Source organism: Lates calcarifer, linkage group LG7_1 (assembly GCF_001640805.2).
Source record: "Lates calcarifer isolate ASB-BC8 linkage group LG7_1, TLL_Latcal_v3, whole genome shotgun sequence".
Lineage (NCBI taxonomy): Eukaryota > Metazoa > Chordata > Actinopteri > Centropomidae > Lates > Lates calcarifer.
The window spans coordinates 22199536-22218305 of NC_066839.1; the positions used below are offsets into that span (position 1 = coordinate 22199536).

The 18770-nt window shown below is 42.1% G+C and overlaps 1 protein-coding gene across 1 annotated transcript in view; it reads left to right on the forward strand.

Moving 5' to 3' along the window:
- rev3l (REV3 like, DNA directed polymerase zeta catalytic subunit) overlaps nucleotides 1–18770 on the forward strand; it is a 65711-nt gene that overhangs the window by 40403 nt on the left and 6538 nt on the right. The window contains 16 exon segments of the mRNA XM_051072055.1: nucleotides 456–598; nucleotides 2068–2297; nucleotides 2299–4761; nucleotides 4763–5907; nucleotides 7583–8502; nucleotides 8658–8743; nucleotides 8888–9013; nucleotides 9716–9911; nucleotides 11093–11204; nucleotides 11458–11573; nucleotides 12309–12427; nucleotides 13509–13627; nucleotides 14029–14170; nucleotides 15093–15337; nucleotides 16378–16486; nucleotides 18152–18358. Of these exon segments, the coding sequence (XP_050928012.1) occupies nucleotides 456–598; nucleotides 2068–2297; nucleotides 2299–4761; nucleotides 4763–5907; nucleotides 7583–8502; nucleotides 8658–8743; nucleotides 8888–9013; nucleotides 9716–9911; nucleotides 11093–11204; nucleotides 11458–11573; nucleotides 12309–12427; nucleotides 13509–13627; nucleotides 14029–14170; nucleotides 15093–15337; nucleotides 16378–16486; nucleotides 18152–18358 (6478 nt within the window).

The following is an 18770-nucleotide window of genomic DNA, read 5'->3' on the forward strand; positions in this document are numbered from 1 at the left end:
CTGCCAACATGCTGCACCAACAGAAATGTTTCAGTGAATATTGTCAGTTGTCTTACATGGCTGCCCTTGCTCATACATTTGAAAGATCTGGCTTCTTTTGTTAAATGTGAAATGGATGAGACTTATAAGAATACTGAAGGCAGCTTAAGAAAAAAGCTCTGTACAGAACAGTGTAAGGCTGGGCAGACAATAGGCACAGTGACCCCTCCAAAATTAGGCTTATTCCATACAGTATTTGCACAACTAAAGAAAGAATCATGTAAGTTATGGGCAATACAACATCAAGATGAATTAGAAATGTAGAGTAGAGGTGTATGCTTCACTGTCCTCATTAAAACATTTGTCTGGGTGCAAACATGAGCCAGCAGACAGTGAACAGTCAGATCAAGGTTATCCACAGTGAGCTGCGTCTGTGCATTGTTTAATCAGCGTTCCTGTCGTTCCTGTGTCTACAGGCCTGGTGTGAAGGAGGCAGAGGACGACCTTAGTGAAGAGCAGCAGGAGTCCTCTGATGAAGACATGGAGTGGAGTGGGAATAGCTCTCTGTTCGCCAACCTGTCCATCCCCCAGCTCGACGGGGCAGCAGATGAGAACAGCGGTGAGTCATCTCATGCTGAGACGTACTGAGACAGCACTTAAATGTCAGTTTGCTTTGACACTTATCTCACATCTCCTGCTGATTCATGTTCCATCAAGGATATCAGAATTCGCATCTGACAGCTGCTGCACAATAAAAATCTGGGTTGACACCAGGTTTTAGCTGTATGATCTAATTTCATTATGAGGGAGACTTGATTTAATATTGTATAATACAAGACTTGGGGATTTTAAATGATTCCCTGTAATTAAAGGTATTATCAAGTTGCTATGAAGGCAGTGTTTGGCACATGGTGGAAGTTAAGCACTTATTACACTGTATATTTATGTAAACATAACACTTGCTTTCTTATGTCAAATTGTCTTTTTATATTACTGCCAGACTTGCTGGTGTCGGAACCAGAGCACATTCTCACCCATTCTTCATATTTGAACATGTTTCATTTTAGGTGGTAAAAGAGGTTGTTTGTGCACTCCTCTGACAGCCCACTTTCTTAAAACCAAACCATGTCAAATCTATGAATGAAGTACACTACTACACTGTTTTTGTATCACTATCTGTCTCTACTTCAGTTATTTCTCTACCTTTTCTTAGCATGTAAATACGCGTAAAGTGAGTTTTCAAAAATAATGGGGGGTATCTGTGCAAATACAAGACAAAAGACTAGTGAGAAAGTACTTTCATGGAATAAAGTAGGAGAAGATAACATTTTTATGTCATGACCCTGGTGCAGTACATTTTCTGAAATTGTTTATGGATAAAATAAACAGTTCAAAAATCCAGTGAATTCAGTTCCTGACAAATCAAGGTACTTTTATGAGACGGAAATGATCATATTGTCATAAAGAATTTCTGCTCAATGATTTGAAGGTTTTTGTACAATGGCTGATTACATCTAGATATAGTGAAGCGATAGCTATCACAATATGAAGAGTAAATATAAAGAGCAAATGTATGTCTTTGTGTATGTCATTGAGTAAATTATCATGTTGTCAGCTGCATGCTGACTCAATTTATTTAGGTTGACAACATTTTGATACCAGTCTAAAGGGAGTCAGTGTGCCAGTGTTACTTTTTTCATCTGTGTTTAGGTGTTTTTTCATCTATGTTTACTAATCATTGTATGTATTACATATAGGTACCCCCTCATATTATCATATATCCACATATTAGGATGCAGCATGTGTATTCAGTAAGGATATACTGTATATGGAATGCATACACTTTCATAGAAATTTACCTGTACTGCAGTGTTTGTATTTGATACAACCTTGTTTTTAAACATTAGAACTGAGAATAGATGGGAATTGTCAAATCAGCAGTAGTACAACTGGAGGTTGCTCCTTTATGGTATAGATTTCTAAGGTCTTTCTCATAATTCTCAATGGTTCAAAAGTTTTCTAATTATTATATCTAAAGTAGACTGATAATAATGAGGCACCACTTCTTCTCTTCTGTTGTATTCATAGATTCATCCCTAACAGACAGTAGCTCCAGGACCCAATCTTCTCTCATAGTCACAGAGAAGATACTTGGGAAAAGAAATCCCTTCCCTGGGGAGACAGTCCACCTGGAGCCACCTTCTTCAGCTAAGATCCTTCTGGAGTGCAAGCACCCTGAGCGCAGACCAGTTCATGTGCTGGACACGGAACAACCACTTGACAAGCACTTTCAATCAAAAAGCAGCCAGGACAGCAGTTAGTGAATGTTCAACAGGGTTCAAGGTTAATAAAGAAATCCCCTACATCCCGCCAGTCAAGCACCCTATCCCCTGCAAAATAGCCAATAACTCCGAGGTGTCTCCCATCTGTGTGGACAAAAAGGATATCCGACCCCTGTACAGCTATGACAAGAAAACCTCTATAGCCTTGAATGAGACAGATTTAGAAAGTTTCCCATTTGGTAATGGAAAGGTCACCAAAAGCAGGAAGAAGTACGGCAGCATAAAGAATGTAGAAACAAACTGTCTGTCCATTCTTCAGAACCACAGGACTTTCTCTCTCTGTTACTCAGAGCTGAGAAACTGCTCTGCAAAGACAGAGCTGGAGCTGAGCCAGAAAGACAATAAAAGCCCCATCCTGAGGAACATCTCCTCAGCGCCATCACCCATGGAAGAGGATGAGTTCCTTGTTCCTAAGGAGGAAGAAATGGGCCAGGACAGTGAGGAGGGAGATGTTGGTGAGCTCAAAATCAGGTACGAGGACTATCAGGAAAATAAGACTGAGAGGACTATCGTGGCCCAGCAGGAAGCACACTACAAGTTCTTTCCCAGTGTCATCCTCTCCAACTGCCTCAGTAGGAAGAAAGCTGGGAACAAAAAGCTCACTGATTGCTGCAGCAAATTAGTAGAGGCCCAGCCTCGTAGGTCTAGGCTAAAAGTGAATAAGAAAAGGTTAGGCATGGTAGGACAGAGGAACAAATTAAATATAGTTGAAAACTCTCCCTCTGACAGCCACATTAGCACTAGCCTTGCCTCAATCACATCTGCTTGTCCACACACTGTGGACACAGAGATGTCAGTTTCAGATGAAAAGTCAAAAGAGGCTGAGCCAGTTAAAGATGGGTACGTCACAGAGGGAAAGACAATCACAAAAGAGGAACCAGGGGTGGAGGAGAGGTCAGAACCAGAACCACTCTCAGAGCCCCCTGCCACCAACTCTACCACTGCTTCCTGTTTTTCTGAAGAAACTAAAGACACAGCAGAGGATAGGTTAAGCCCACTGTCAGATTTATCTGCTCAAGTCACATGTACCAAACCCTCAGCCCTACCTGGTAGTAAATACACCCTGAGGGCCAAAAGGAAGATGATCTATGACAGTGAGGATGGAGAACACTCAGGTTCCACTCGTTTTAAAAACCCAGCCTCTGTCAAAGACAGCAAGCTCAAGGAGAACAATGTCCACAGTCCACAGGAAGTAAAATACCAGAAACGGCGCAAGAAAGAACCCCCTATCATCATCAAGTACATTATTATCAACAGGTTTAAAGGACAGAAAAACATGCTGGTGAAGCTGTCCAAAGTGAATGCAGAGGAGCAGTTGGTGTTGCTCACACAAGATAAGTTAGAGCAGTATAATAAACTGGCACCTCTCAAGGATTACTGGCCCAAGGTGCCAGAATCTACTGCAGTCAAGTTTCCCATCACTGAGCCGAAGGCAAAGAAACACCCCAAACGAAAGGCAAAGGTAAACTCCACTAATAAGAAAACAGTCAGCTCCTCCAAACCTCGAATCACACAGGCTGGAAGGGTCAAAAGAAAGAAAGCCTGTCAAAGAGGCCCAGCTTTATCCTCTCTACCACCCCCTCGGCCATGTTACTGTGAGCTAGCTGATGACCATGACATTGAGTATACTGATGTTATGGTAGAATTGGGTTACCTCTCTGATAGATCCCCAAGCCCTACAGGCTCAACACCCCCACGTTGTTGGTCCCCAAGTGACCCTCTTATGGACAGCTCTGAACAGCTGCTAAACCCACTCAATGACCCGTGTCTTGGTTCTTATTTTCACAAGCCACACACTCTGTCTTCAACCAAAGGACCACAAAATAAGGGTCAAACTGCTAGACCTAAGAAATCTGCAGACAGTAAAAGGAAAGTAAGCAGGACAGCTCCTAAGCCTCCAGTGGATGCAGAGCCCAAAAAAGAGAAGTTAAGACAAAGCAGTGGTGCTGCTCCAAGGCAGAGGAAGAAAGCTAAAGATGTAGCTGAAGGTACTGTTAACAGCTCTACAACCACAAAACCTAAAAGGTCTCGCAAAAAGAAGACTGAGGAACCCAAAAGCCATGAGTTAAGTAAAGACAGCACTCAGCTCCTTTTCCCTGAGGATGAACTACCTCCATCTGAAAGTTCCTCTCAAGAGGTCCCTCCATTTCAGCAGCCAGTGAGCACAGATAGCAACAACCAGGTCAGTCCCCAGACTGCATCTTCACAAGACTCTAACTCAGTAGCCCAGTCTATAGAACCAAAGGTTGAGGACTGTGAGACCTCAATCATGGAGGTCAATCAAAGCTTCTCACAACCACCTCAGCTGAAGCAGCAAAGTTGCCAGACTACTGTGGTAAAGGCAGAGGCTTCACAGGAGGAGTGCAGTGCTCCACCACCTCCTCTGGTTGGTCGACTCATACTGGAACACAATAAAGACAACCCAACCAGCTGCAGCCTCCCTACACTCCGGCCCTAAGAATGGGGAGATCCCTACTCTTTGTGAGACTCCCTCTGGTTTGGCTGTTCTCAAGCAGCTTCTCCAAAAGAGGCAGCAGGGACAGACCCTTCCCCTACAAACGGTTGGTACAGACAGCCGCTCCACTGCCATAGCTCAGGCCGAAGCACTACTAGATCCTACAACTAAACCAGCTAAATCCAGGAAAGCTCCTTCTGCCGCTCAGCGTAAACCCAGGGCCCCAAAATCTGCCCCCAAGGATAAAAAGCCCAGAATAAGGAAAGGCAAGACAAGCAGCACTCAGCCAAATTTGACAGTGAAGCAGGAGGGCAACATATCAGATGACTGCCCTCTCTTTCTGTCTGACCAAGGCCTGGGCACTTGCAACTTCATAGAGGACAGCTTGTCGCCAGAGCTCCCACACAACTATTCCTTTGATATAAATGCACTTGATCAGACTGAGTTCTCCAGCCCATACAGTGGTAACCAGTTTGTCCTGACTGATAAAAATTTACCAGTGAAGTTCCTGAGTGATGTAAGCCAGGAATCTGTGTCTGCTCAGACATTGGGCTTTGAGAAGAAACTGGATAGGCTGTTTGGTTGTGGAGAGGAGCTTCAAAGGGGCTCTGAATGTCACAAAGCAAGGCCTGTTAGCCCTGACCTCCTCGACAGACCTGAGAATGGGGAGTCTTTTTCAAATCACCTCACATTCCTTGATTCTGAAAGAATCAAGAGCAGAGAGTGGGACTTCTCTTTATGTAAAGCCCATACCCTCAGCCCCTTTCAAGACTTTCACTGTGAGAGAAAAGAGCTGCTTTTTTCCGTCTTTGATCCTGACCTTCCACTGCCTTTAAGCTCAGCATCATTAGTTGACAATGAGGGCTCCCCAACAGGGGAGCTTCTGGAGAGCATTGATGGACTAACATCCACCACACCTGGTAGCTCTCCCCGCTCTATTGGCTCACTATCCTATGTGAGGGCAAGCCAGCTGCTGCGGGGGGCAGGGAGTGGAGCCCACATTCTCAAGCCCCTCATGTCCCCTCCAAACCGGGAGGAGATCCTCAACACTCTGCTGGACCTGGAGATGTCAGAGGCTACCTTCCAGGAGCCTTTCTGCAGTGACCCCTCTGATGCCCCAGTGAAACCAATGTAAGACTATATACACAAGTGCTCCAAGCTGAAATAATAATGTTTACACTGTCTTGCATGTGAGTAAACAGTGTTACGAGTTAAGTACATAGATAAAAATGTATGTGAAAAGCCTCCTACAAAAGAAATGGAGCCCAACTGATACATCAGTTGATATTATTGGACTATTTTAGCTTCATACACATATCTGTCTTTGACTCTGATACTGTATATTGTATCAGCATATAGGTTCATTGTTAATTAAAATTACTCTGGAGAGTTTTGAGCAGTGTTAGCATCACGGAGCCAAGTCTTTACAAATTGCTCCTTACTTTTTTACCATAGGTTTCATGCTATGTTTTTTGAGTAACATATACATAAAAATGCTGATAAGAGAAAGGGATCTAAGTTTGATGGATGATTTGATATGAATGGCAGGAGCTTCAGTCCCAATGACTGCTCATCTGGCTAGTGTTTCTATAGGAACAGTGATTTAAGTGAAGTCTACAATAAGATCTATGGGAAAGACATCAGGAAATAAGGCCAGAAATTGTGGTTGACAACAAACATTTGATGACTGTGATGCTCATGCATTAGTGCGACATATAAGGAAAAACAAAAGAGCAACTCTTCCTCCAGTGACTGAGAATGTCAGTGCAGTGTGTGGTCAGACTGTATCAGCAAGAACAGTCTGTCGATAATTACATAACAAAGATGAATGAACGTTTGAGAGTTCAGTGGTGCAAAAACCACTGGCATTGGTCTATGGAAAGTGATATGGTCAGATGAATCATGTATCCTATTCTCAACAAGCAGACCCGTTCATGTGTGGCGTACACCTAGAGAACTGAATGCTTAACACCTCCAGTGAGGTGATCTGGTGACTCTTTTATGATGAGGAGGCATTTTGCTGGCATGGTTTGAGTCTACTTGTCCCTTTAGAGGGAGGGGTCACTGCAAATCAGCAAATCAATGTAAAGCTGTTCTGAGTGATCACCTTTATCCTGTTGTGAAATAGTGCCTCCATCCACAGTGTATGAGAGAGTCACTGAATGGTTTGATGAGTATGAAAATGATCATGAATCATTATGCTATGACCTCTGCAGTCATCAGATCTCAACCCATTGAACACCTATGGGAAATTCTGGTCAGATGTGTTTGACTGCTTTCCCACCACCACCAAAATACCAAACTAGAGAATATCACCTGGAAGAATGGCGTTCCATTCCTTAAGTAGAGTTCCAGAGACTTGTAGAATCAATGCTGAGGCACATTGAAGATGTTCTGGCAGCACAGGTGGCCCAACACCTTACCGAGACACTTCATGTTGATTTTTCCTTTAAATTGTCACCTGTTCGTTTTAAATTGTATTGTTGCTGTTACATATAGCTGTCCACTAGAGAGAGTACTGACATTTTTACTGTAAAATGTCCTACTCCGTATGTATCTGGTCACAATTATTTAACAACCAAATTTAGGGATCCAAAATAATCCAAAAATGGTGAAAAGGTGTCGGACAATTCAGCAATTTAAAAAACTCTCAGAGCTTCAAAAATGCCAAGTCAGTATTTAGTACTTTCTACGGGGCCTTATTTGGTAAATATATTCCATGTGATTCATTATTAGATTTTGTAGTAATGAATAATTTATAAAATATAAAAAAGTCAATCCCTCTGTTTTTTTTTTTTTTATCCAGGGAGGTTGGTGGCCGTAAGCTAACTGTGGGTACCAGATTGGCTGAGGAGCTAGCAGAGTTCAGTGGAGACCTGTCTTTGGAGGGACTACACTTCTGGAAGACAGCCTTCTCAGCCATGACCCACCCCACCACTACTATTACCTCATCTTCCCAAGTCCAGGGAGCTAAGGACCCAGAAGCAAGTAAAGAGCAAATCAAGCCCAACCCATACTCTGCCAGTGACAAGAAGGTCATCCTTCTGCCCTGCAAAAACCCACCAAGCAGAGAGCGTGTGCATCTGTGGCTGGAAGCCAGGAAACAATATGAGTGTTTACAGAAGTGGAGGAGAGACACAGGGCCACTGAAGGACAGAGGGCCTGAGTTGGATGTTGAGGAAGAGAACCCAGAGAGAACCAGGCAGCAATCTCCTTCCCGCTGCCCAGCAGTGAAGGTTGAGCTGTGTGGGAACCTTTCCAGTATCAGGACTCAAAGGAGAAAGAAACGAAACCTGTCCTTAATCATATCTCCTATGAAGAACACTGGATCTCAAAGTAAATCCTCAGAGGTGAGTCCAGTTTCAGATGAAGGTCCTGTGAATCTTGAGCAGGGGGAACAAGAAAAAGATGATGACGATGATAATAAAACCACATCTCCAGAGTCCCCAGAGCTGCCTCCATGGCAGCAGTCCTGTCAACCCAGCCCCTCAGGCCTAGACCAGCTCAATGAAAACAGGCAAAGTGAAAACTCTCCAGAACCACTGTCACCTACGCTCTCTAACTCCCCCGAGAGACCAGGAGAGAATCATAGTCCCTCACCCCTCTATATCAGTAAAAGGGAAGAGGGCAGGACGAGTCCCCATCTCCTTCACAGCACCCCCTTCTTAAGAGGTCGGGGAAGCAAAGAAGATCTTGAGCCAGTGTGCAGCACACCCATATCTGAGGGTAAGAAATTAGTAGTTTCATCTGTCTTAAGAACACAGGGCAAGGGCATTTGTGACTACTGCAAACCTCTGTGGTCCATTTTTATACTTTTTCTCTAATTTTTTTTATGCCGTCGCTTCACTCATTTCTGCTCTTCTGTTTCCTTCCTGCTGCAGAGAATCCTATTTCTCAGAGACTCCAACAGAGGAGGAGAAGCCAAGCAGACCCACTGAGAAGAGTGTTACTGAGCACACAATTAAAGGTCAGATGAAGTGTTTATTTTTCAGACTGCTCATCACAGTTAGCTAGGGACACATCTTTAGAATACCACTATAGAGCTCCACAAGGAAAATGTTATGCCTGTGTTGTCTTGTTCATTTTCTCATATTGTCACTGTCATCTACAGAACCAGTTTGCTGCTTTGAATGTGCCAAAGAAAGATGTTTCTCAGATTGAAGGGCCTACTATAGCCAACTCTTATGGCTTCAAAGTCAGCATGCAGAACTTGCAAGATGCCAAAGCTCTGCATGAGGTGAGCTGCAATTCGACTTTCTATGATAAATGCACTTCTCTCATATTGAAGTTGAGGATTTTTTGTTTGTTTCACATGTGGTTTCAGGGTTTCAGAGCTGGTTGGCTTAGCCACCAGAAATCATATCCCTTACTAGGGATATGACGATGTCAAAGTACCTTGGTAACATATCCACAATATGATTTTTTTTTTTTTTTTTTTTGCAATATTTAAAAAAAAAAAAGGAGATTTGAAGAGCTTTGCCCAGCAGACCCGTTGTTTCTTACTGCCCAGGTCCATGACCGTATTGAGACACTTGTTCTTGCAATATCATGACATTGACAATACTGTTAGATCCCTATATCCCACAACACAAACTTATGTTAAGTGGGCAAGCTTTTCCCCTGAATCCCATCCACCATGAAGGTCCTGCAGTCTATAAGGATTTACACTCAATGTTCCTGGCATTTAATGGATGCACTTATCCAGAGAGACTTTGAGTGGATGCATCAGTAAAAGAAGCAGAATAATAGCCCGACAGTATCCCTGCAACTAAAGCAATTATGAGATGAGCTGCTAGAAAAAGACCAAATGAACAGAGGGGTGGGGAGTAGTCTGAATGAAGAGATATAAAGTCATAGATAGAAGGTGACCTGATGTGCTTCCTCTAAAGGTGAGTTTTTAGACCTCTTTCTTTCTTAATCTTTTGTCTTTCCTCCTCAGGTCCAGTACCTAACACTAATGGGCATGGAGCTCCATGCAAGAACCCGTCGTGACCTCGAACCTGACCCCGAGTTTGACCCCATATGTGCCTTATTCTACTGCTTCAGTTCTGATGCTCCCCTGCCAGACGTAGACAGCACCGAGCTGACTGGTGCTATTGTGGTGGACAAAGATTATCAAAGTTGTGATGGTGAAGGTGAAGGTAAAGTCTTACTTTCTTAGAGCACAGGAAAATATTGGTTCTACTTTGTACAAAACCTTTACATTTGGGCCCTTGAGTCTTGTGCATTATTTTGCAGTATGTCCCTCCCTCTGCACTGAGAAAGTGTGAAAAAGATGTTTGTTGTTATACGTAATACATAACTGAACAAAGTTTACATTTTACTGTGAGTTTTTGAGGCTCTATATATTTTGCTATAAATGGTTTGAAGTAATGTGATCAGCCTGTTTACAGTCAGACCAATGAGTCTCTTTAAAGGCAGAATAAGGCATCCTGGAGAAAGACTGTTGATATTTTGATATTTGAATTCAGCAGCAAAACAAACACACCCTTACCCTCAGTGCTGCTTCAGAAGCCCCGCCCCCCCAACTGAAACTGATACTAACAACTGGCCGAGGAGGAAAATGGCAGAATTGCGCATGTCTGCTTTTTCATAGCTGAAGCAAAACAAATGTAATATAGAACATCATCAAAGGAATGACATAGACATAAACACAGCATCCATAATGGAGTAAAAAATTAGCAAGGGTTAGTGGTTTTTACAGAAATACAGTGACCAAAGACAGGCCTGTAGATTCGTAGCTATGCTAACAAGGAAGGTAACGTCATCTGGCGTAGCATTTCACAGTATGCATCAACCCTACTGTGCTCCATGTCTATAAAAGCCTTCGCAAATGTTGTAAGGACAAATATCACAATACAGAGGGAACGACGATGGAGCGCTTAGGTAGACCATTTCCCAGAGCTTGCACAGCAGCTGCAGACAGCAATACTCACAACTCTCCTCCCACTCTAACAAACATTACACCAAGAACAAGCAGATTTCCTCTTAGGCTGTTTGTCTACCACTATCTTGTTTCTACTCTGCAGCATTAGCATGCATTGGAATTTCCATCTTTCTGACTCTCAGTGCCCCCTTTATACCCTCACACCTCCTGTACATGAGCACAAACGCCATGATTCGCTGAAATGGACAACACTGATTCACTTCATTTATATCCCAATTCAAGAGCCAGGATTGTGTAGAAATACTAGACTGTTTTTTCAGCACACACACAGAGGGAGCAGTCTGTGGACTATGAGGAGATATTCCCTGAATTTGAATTAAAGTGCATTAGATTGTAATTGCTAACCCTACCTTAAAATGCCCTCAACAGGTAACAAAGGAACAGCACCCCTGCTGGTCAGGTCAGGCATCTCTGGGCTGCAGGTGAAATACGCCACTGATGAGAAGATGCTGTTTCAGGAGTTGATCACTATCATGAGGAGGTGTGTATATGTGTATATGTGCGCTCTCACTGAATGGAACTGACTGGGTTGCCACAGCTTTGTGAATAGCAAGTATCCAAACCTAGTGGCAGTATATCACTCAAGAACTTTTGAAGCATAATTTTCATCCTGCTGTGTTTCAGATTGCTTCCATCATACATTTGAAAACAACAAATGTATGAATTTGAAGCAGCAGCTAAACATTTTGATTGTAAAAATGAACTCTCTGTGCTGACATGCTGCGTTCTGCCAGATTTGACCCAGACATCCTGTTGGGATACGAGGTGCAGATGCATTCCTGGGGCTACCTTCTCCAGCGTGCTGCAGTGCTTGGAGTGGACCTGTGTCAGCAGCTATCACGAGTACCAGGTAGGGCTGGCTGTCACTAAAGATTGTGCAAATAATTAATGTAGAGGCTTAAGTCATCAGGGTTACCAGGGGCCAAGTATTGTTTACTCTTGATAGACATAATGTTCCTTAAAAAAATTCTTTACCTTTTTTTTTTTTTTTTTGAAAAAACTGATCAAGTCATGAACACATACATGTTAAAAATGAGCTGAGTAACAACCCACGTGTAAGCAGCACAGCCTTCTTCAGACACACTTTGAAGAAGCCTGAAAGTGTATGGAGTTCCCTCTCTCTCACTTGAGGTCTGATGTGCAGTAAAATTGAGACAAGTTCTAATTGACCACCCTGCATTATACAGGGAAAACCAATGTAAAAAGCAACAATGAAAATTACCAAAAATGTAGGAATTGAGATGACCTTATGGGCAATTTTGGGGTCCCTAAAACTAGAAGTTATTCTTTTCCCCTTTTAAGTGGCAGTGATTTAAACCAAGCAGTCAACTGAACAACAGAGAAAGCTGAGGTCAGTGGTAGAGGAATGAGACTTCCACGTTAAATGTAATACAGATATTTACTGGATAGGCCCAGGTAACTACAGACCCTACTTATCTGTGTATGTTTGTGTGAATGTATGAGTGCATGTGCACATGAATGTGTGTGTGTGTGTGTGTGTGTGTAGTAGCTGAATGGAGAGCCTCTGGCAGCTGTCTTCCTCCTCTGTAACTGGCTGTCTGTGTGGCTCTTTGCGCGTCCTTAGGTGACTCCAAAGAGAACCGCTTCGCTGCAGACAGGGATGAGTATGGAGCCGACACCATGACAGAGATCAACGTCATTGGACGCATCACCCTCAACCTGTGGAGGGTGATGAAGACTGAGGCAAGTGACCTGGCATGACCTTCACTTCTCTCACACTTTTGTCAGCCATCATCACTGAGTAGTGACGACTGACAACAGTGAGTTCTCATTCCTCGACTCTTTCAAGCAGGACATCAGGCAGGCATCTGTGCCATTTGATTTTTTAATATTAAATGTTAGTTTAGTCCTTTTATTAAACTATGGACTATGAAATGACACTAACACTAACAGCAAATAAACACTCAACTTGTTTCATTAAGTTTCATTAGTTTAGTTTTTCATTAGTTTTTACTTCTTCTACACACATTTAATTATTTATTTTTTTATTCATTCTGATTACCTTGAGTTTGCAATCTCTACTGCTGTCTGAACAGTGCAGCAGTTTCCACTGCTTTAGGCTATGAGCTTAGTTGTTTGGCCAGTAGTAGCATTTCTAAACACATATATATGATTGGGGTGAATTTGAGATGAATTTACCTCATTTCACACGCATTGTCTCTCATTATTTTTTGCCCCTGTATCCCAGCAGATTTGTGTAATATCTTAGAACAGTGATTCCCAACTGGGGCTGTGGGAGGCCTCAGAGGGTCACAGGGGTCACTACATAAATACAAGGAAGGAAATATGTATACATCTCTTTTTTTTCTGTTTTCTTGTGAAAATACAGGATACCGTCACCACCTAAGGTGTCTAAAAAACTTTCAAATGACACAAACTAAGATGCAAAAATTTGATCAACCTGTTCACAACTCATGTCCATGCCACAACCTGTGATTAGTGTTTATAAGTAGTTTCATTCTGAGAGCTCACAAGCCAAAAGAATCAACCGTCATAAACGATTCAACGGTGCGATTTAGACAAGGAAAGTCACAGTGATTTACAAACTGTACGTCATGTAGGACTATGCTGCATATTATTTTCCATCTGCTTTCACCCAATATTGTACTAAATGGTTGTTTTCAGTCTGTTCACCACTTCAGAACATCTGACTTTGATCAACATTAACAAATGAATCAAACTTTGACTGGCTTGATGAGGTTCTGTAAAAGTCATGGAGGTGCTACCTTGAGGAAATGGTCTGAGTTTGTATTTTCTCCTCCAGGTGACGTTAAACAACTACACTTTTGAGAATGTGGCTTTCCATGTGCTCCACCAGCGCTTCCCCCTGTACAGCCCCCGCATGCTGTCTGACTGGTTTGACCACAACACTGACTTATACAGGTTCGTGCCAAAATTCATTGTTTATTTTAAGGGTTTCTCATCACACATCTTATTCCGTTTCATTGATTAGCATGACCGTGCCAATGCCTGTCCAGTCCTCATATAATGTTATTGTTGTTTTGTGAAGAACTTTGTAAATCTCTGGTCCAATGTTCCCTCTAAGCTGTGCGCCTGTGCAATTGCACACTGCTCCCGCTTTCTCCAGCGCACAGCAAAACTATGTAGCGCATAAAATTACAGTGTGCGACAGTGTGCACGTCTGATGTTGCTCACAGTGGTCGGGGAGTTCTCAGGGAGTTTGTGTGTATGCTCAGACACATATGAAAAATTAGGGGGAACATTGCTCTGGTCTATAAGAACATAGTATCATAATGAATATGCTGTTGTGTGTGTTACTGTAGGTGGAAGATGGTTGACCACTACATAAGCCGAGTGCGTGGCACCATGCAGCTTTTGCAGCAGCATGACATCATTGGCAGAACCAGCGAGTTGGCCAGACTTTTTGGGATTCAATTCTTCCATGTTCTGACCCGAGGATCACAGGTACACACACACACACACACACACACACACACACACAGTGTGTCCACAGTTTTCTGCTCTGTAGTCTTAAAGTTACAGAGAGCCACAGATGGTTCCACTGATGATCCTGGTCCTCATACTGGTAATGTGATTTGAAACCATCTCAGTAGCCAACTTTATATTACACAATTATCATATATATTGACAATGGGTCAAATGAATGTGTGTAATATAAAAGGAGTTACCTGTGTTGACTAACCTGTAGAGAATTACCACCCAACGCTGCAGTTCCCTTCAGACTGACAGAGCTTGATTGTTGGAGTTTAAGGGCCAGCGACATTCTAGCTGCAAGAGGCAGCTGTTTTCAGACAAACCCACTACAGTTCACTACTCGACCAGCACCAAATCACAGAGAGACAGTTAGCAACTAGCTGTTGGAGCATTTAGAAGCTGAAGAGCAAGGCATTTTTCTCAGGAGTTGGTTAAGACTAAAACTGGGCTTAAGGAGAATGAATTTTTGGAGTAGTGTATATTCTTCATAAAGCACGAAACACAATGCTATTTCTGATATTCTATGATATTTGCATTTAGCATGGGACTCAAGCCAGCCAATCAGAGTGCTCAATAGATGGTAATGTCTCTGTGATGATAATCAGGCCTTACCAACTAGTTTGCAACATTTTGCCCCACAGGTCTCTTCAAAAAGAGTGAAAATTGTCAGTGTTCTTATTGTCCTAGACACCTGTCCCTTAGAACAGCAACTCTTGGATATAGCTTGTTAAGCTGTTTTAATAACACATAGATAAACAGATTGATAAATGAAAGATCACATTGATGGATAGAGACTCAGAAAAAAAGGCAAAATAAGATTTCATCCCAAAGACCTGTACATTTCAGAAGGTCTTTCTGTTTCATCGTGCTCCTCCTGTTCTCGTCCCCACAGTACCGCGTTGAGTCTATGATGCTTCGTGTGGCCAAGCCTCTGAACTACATCCCTGTGACACCCAGCATCCAGCAGCGAGCCCAACAGAGGGCGCCGCAGTGCATCCCACTGGTGATGGAGCCCGAGTCGCGCTTCTACAGTAACTCAGTGGTTGTCCTGGACTTCCAGTCACTCTATCCCTCCATCGTCATTGCGTACAACTACTGCTTCTCCACCTGTCTGGGCCACATCGACAGCCTGGGAACGTAAGACCCAAACACCTACAGCATGTACTGAACTTGCTTGGGAAAGTCTCCTTCCAGTACTGCCTTCCTTACCTCATTATTTTTAATGGAACAGACATGCTGAGAGCTGTGCATGTTGTTCACAGCTCACTGCGCTGCAGGTTAGGAAATATTTCAGTTTTTTCACCAGGATTATTGTAGTTGCATAGCAACAGCAGGAGCCATGAACACTATTACTGGAAAAAAAGAGTAGACATATACTGGCTCCATGCTTCTTATTCTCAGCATAGTCACAAGTGACAAATTAGTTCAGGGGATAGTTGGAAATTTTCTTTTGCAACAATATAGAGTATTTTTAAACAACAATTAGTTATTTTTTCATTTATACCCGACATCTCTATTTCTATATAATTTTATCAACACAAATGGCCAAAGCAATATGAAAAACACAACACAACATTTTTATTTTTATTTATTTTATTTTGAACAGTGTGGCAGTTTTGTAAGTAGCTGTCTTTAGATGACTGAACACTGTATATTTTTATTGATTAATTTTATATGTATATTTTAACAAACAAATGCTGTTTTAATTTAAACGTCTGCATTTATGCATTATGTCTGTTATGTTTTTGTGATATTTTAAGATGATTAGCTGCATTAGAATTGATTTTCTCCTACAAATTTGTCACATTACTTTTACTATGAATAACTGTTATGGCCCTGAAGAAGTAAATCCACTAAGTCACAAAAAAGTAAAGGTCAGAAAGGACAACTAGAAATTTATGTAGCAGAACAATCATTTTTCTTCTTGTTCTTCTCTATCCCAGTGATGATCTTACAACCCCAACAGATTTCAGTTTTAACCTGGTAAAGAGAATCTGACCTCAAACTGGGGAATCACAGGATTAAACAATGAATTGATTAGCCAATAAATAATAAATATCCCATTGCTGCCCCTTTAGCCTGATTGTGATTTTATCTTGACTTGATGACAACATTTAATAACAGGAAGTGACAACTACATTGTGGGACTGACATTCATAAACGTGTCTCTGTCTCAGGCCTGATGAGTTCAAGTTTGGCTGCACCTCCTTACGGGTTCCTCCTGAGCTCCTCTACCAGCTCCGCAATGACATCACCGTGTCACCCAACGGCATCGCTTTCGTCAAGGTACAGCACCCTCTGACCTCTACTCTGATGAGATTTCACCAGGGACTATGTGTTGTCTTGGAAAACCACTTTATGAATCGTGTCTCTGAGTCCTCTAGCTGATTTACTGAGGTTCAGTAGCTGCTGTGAATGCAGAGCACGTTTACAGAAAGCCCACTTCATGCTCTGCATCCTTCCATTCAGTCTTTCCTTTCATTCATTCCTTGCTCCACACTCCCTGGCTCTTGTCCCACAGCCTCATTACATAACACAAAACACACTCACTCATGGCCACAGCACACTGAGCACTGGTGTGTAATGAGGTTATTAAAAGGCACGGAGGGAAACCAGGTTTGGCCTGGATCTGGCTTTATTTTTCTTTTATTAGGCAGATGTTGCTAAAGCTGGCTAACTTGGCTGTGTTGAGTCTCCGTGGTCCTGCTGTGTTTGCTATAAGCATCATCATGTGCACATGCAGAGCTAAGATATCGACTAGTGTAGTGTTAACTTGGAATGCTACTGTGAAACATCGGTGTAGTTTGTAAAGACTGCCAATCAAAATGCTGAATGCTCTGAAGATGCTCTTAATGTCTATTCTGGGCTGTCACCCAAAGTCAGCTGATTACAATAACACAAGCATGTGCATAGTAACATTAACCACAGATGTCACATGCTCACCCAACATGTGTGATCGTTCAACTTGACTCTTTGGGAAGTAGTTAGGTTTTTAAACACTTGTCTTTGTTGAGGTGCTGATGTGAAGTTTGACAGAGATAGTGAAGAGAGCTAGTGAAGAAAAAAGTTATTAATGTGTAATGTATTTGAAGGCCAAAGCAAAAAAAATCTGATTGTACTGAAGGATCCATATATCCATGTTGTCTGGAATTCTGGAGGATTTTTTTTTTTTTTTGCACTGTTCAAATAACATTTATTAAGTGTCTAAGAATCACTCCATGAATCATAGTGACAGTTAAACTATGATGAAGAACACTTTTACTGGATGGTGAAAAAGTTGCACAATATAGCATCACTTATGATGTGTAGACATGTTTCTATTTAGACTTCCTAACATGACATAACTCTTATGATAATGTCATTTGCATAGCAGGTTGTAGATAAGCACGTATCCTGTCCCAGCCACATAACTGCAATGCGTGTGGTTGGACTCCAGCTGGTGCAGCCCTGTCTCCTGCCATTCCCCTCTCTCTCCCTTTGATTCACATCTCTCTATACTGACCGTTAAATAAACGCACAAAGCTAAAGAATACATACATAAAAAATACAAATAAACAAATGAATGTATACACAAATTAAAGAGAAATGGGTAATGCCATGTTGAATCAACAGATTTCAACAGCACGATCAAGGTGTGAAGTTTTTGACAAAAGTACCAGTTGCATCTTCTGTGTTACCAGAAGGCATAAGTTTGTGAAAACCTTGTTAGTGGAGTGATTGAATTGCACAAGCTCAGAAACAGCAATTATTACATTTTGTCAGAAATATATTTTCTAACTAGTTTATTGTCATCCAAGGATTCCACAAATATTTCCTGCTGCTTCTAAGAGGTAGAACTTCACTGAGATATGTGACTTGTTCCACTGGCAGATTCATGTAGCCTTACACACTCATTCACAGTGACTTGGAAGATGCTTTCACCTTAAATTCCTCCTCCTCCTTTATGTCCAGTCCTCAGTGCGTAAAGGGGTCCTGCCCAGCATGCTGGAAGAAATCCTCAAGACCAGGATCATGGTGAAGCAGTCAATGAAAACCTACAAGCAGGACAAAGCCCTCATGAGGCTACTTCACGCCCGACAGCTCGGACTCAAACTCATCGCTAATGTGACCTTCGGCTACACTGCGGCTAACTACTCTGGACGCATGCCCAGTGTGGAGGTAAGCACACTAAATTTTACTGTCAGCTGTCTGTTCTGTGTGAGAGTGAGGAAGACAAAGAGAAAGAAGAACTTTAACTGACGATTCATAACATTTAAATGATGCCACAGGTCTACTGTAATCTTGGTTTTAGAAAACTCTTGTAAACTTTAGTGGAAAAAGTTAAAACAAGGACATGGAGAGCAGCTTTGTTTTGGGTATGGTTTCAAATTCCAACTTTGACGATATTTAAGGCCCCCTCTGCTCCTTTTGGAATGGGTATTACACCACACATATTTACGAGAAATACTTCAGAAATAAGTTCCATTTTTACTGCTGACAATCTGGACCATGTTTTCCTGGGAAAAAAAAAAGCTTCACTTAATCTGTGTAAAACATGTTTTTATGTAGAACAATTGCATCAGCATTTCTT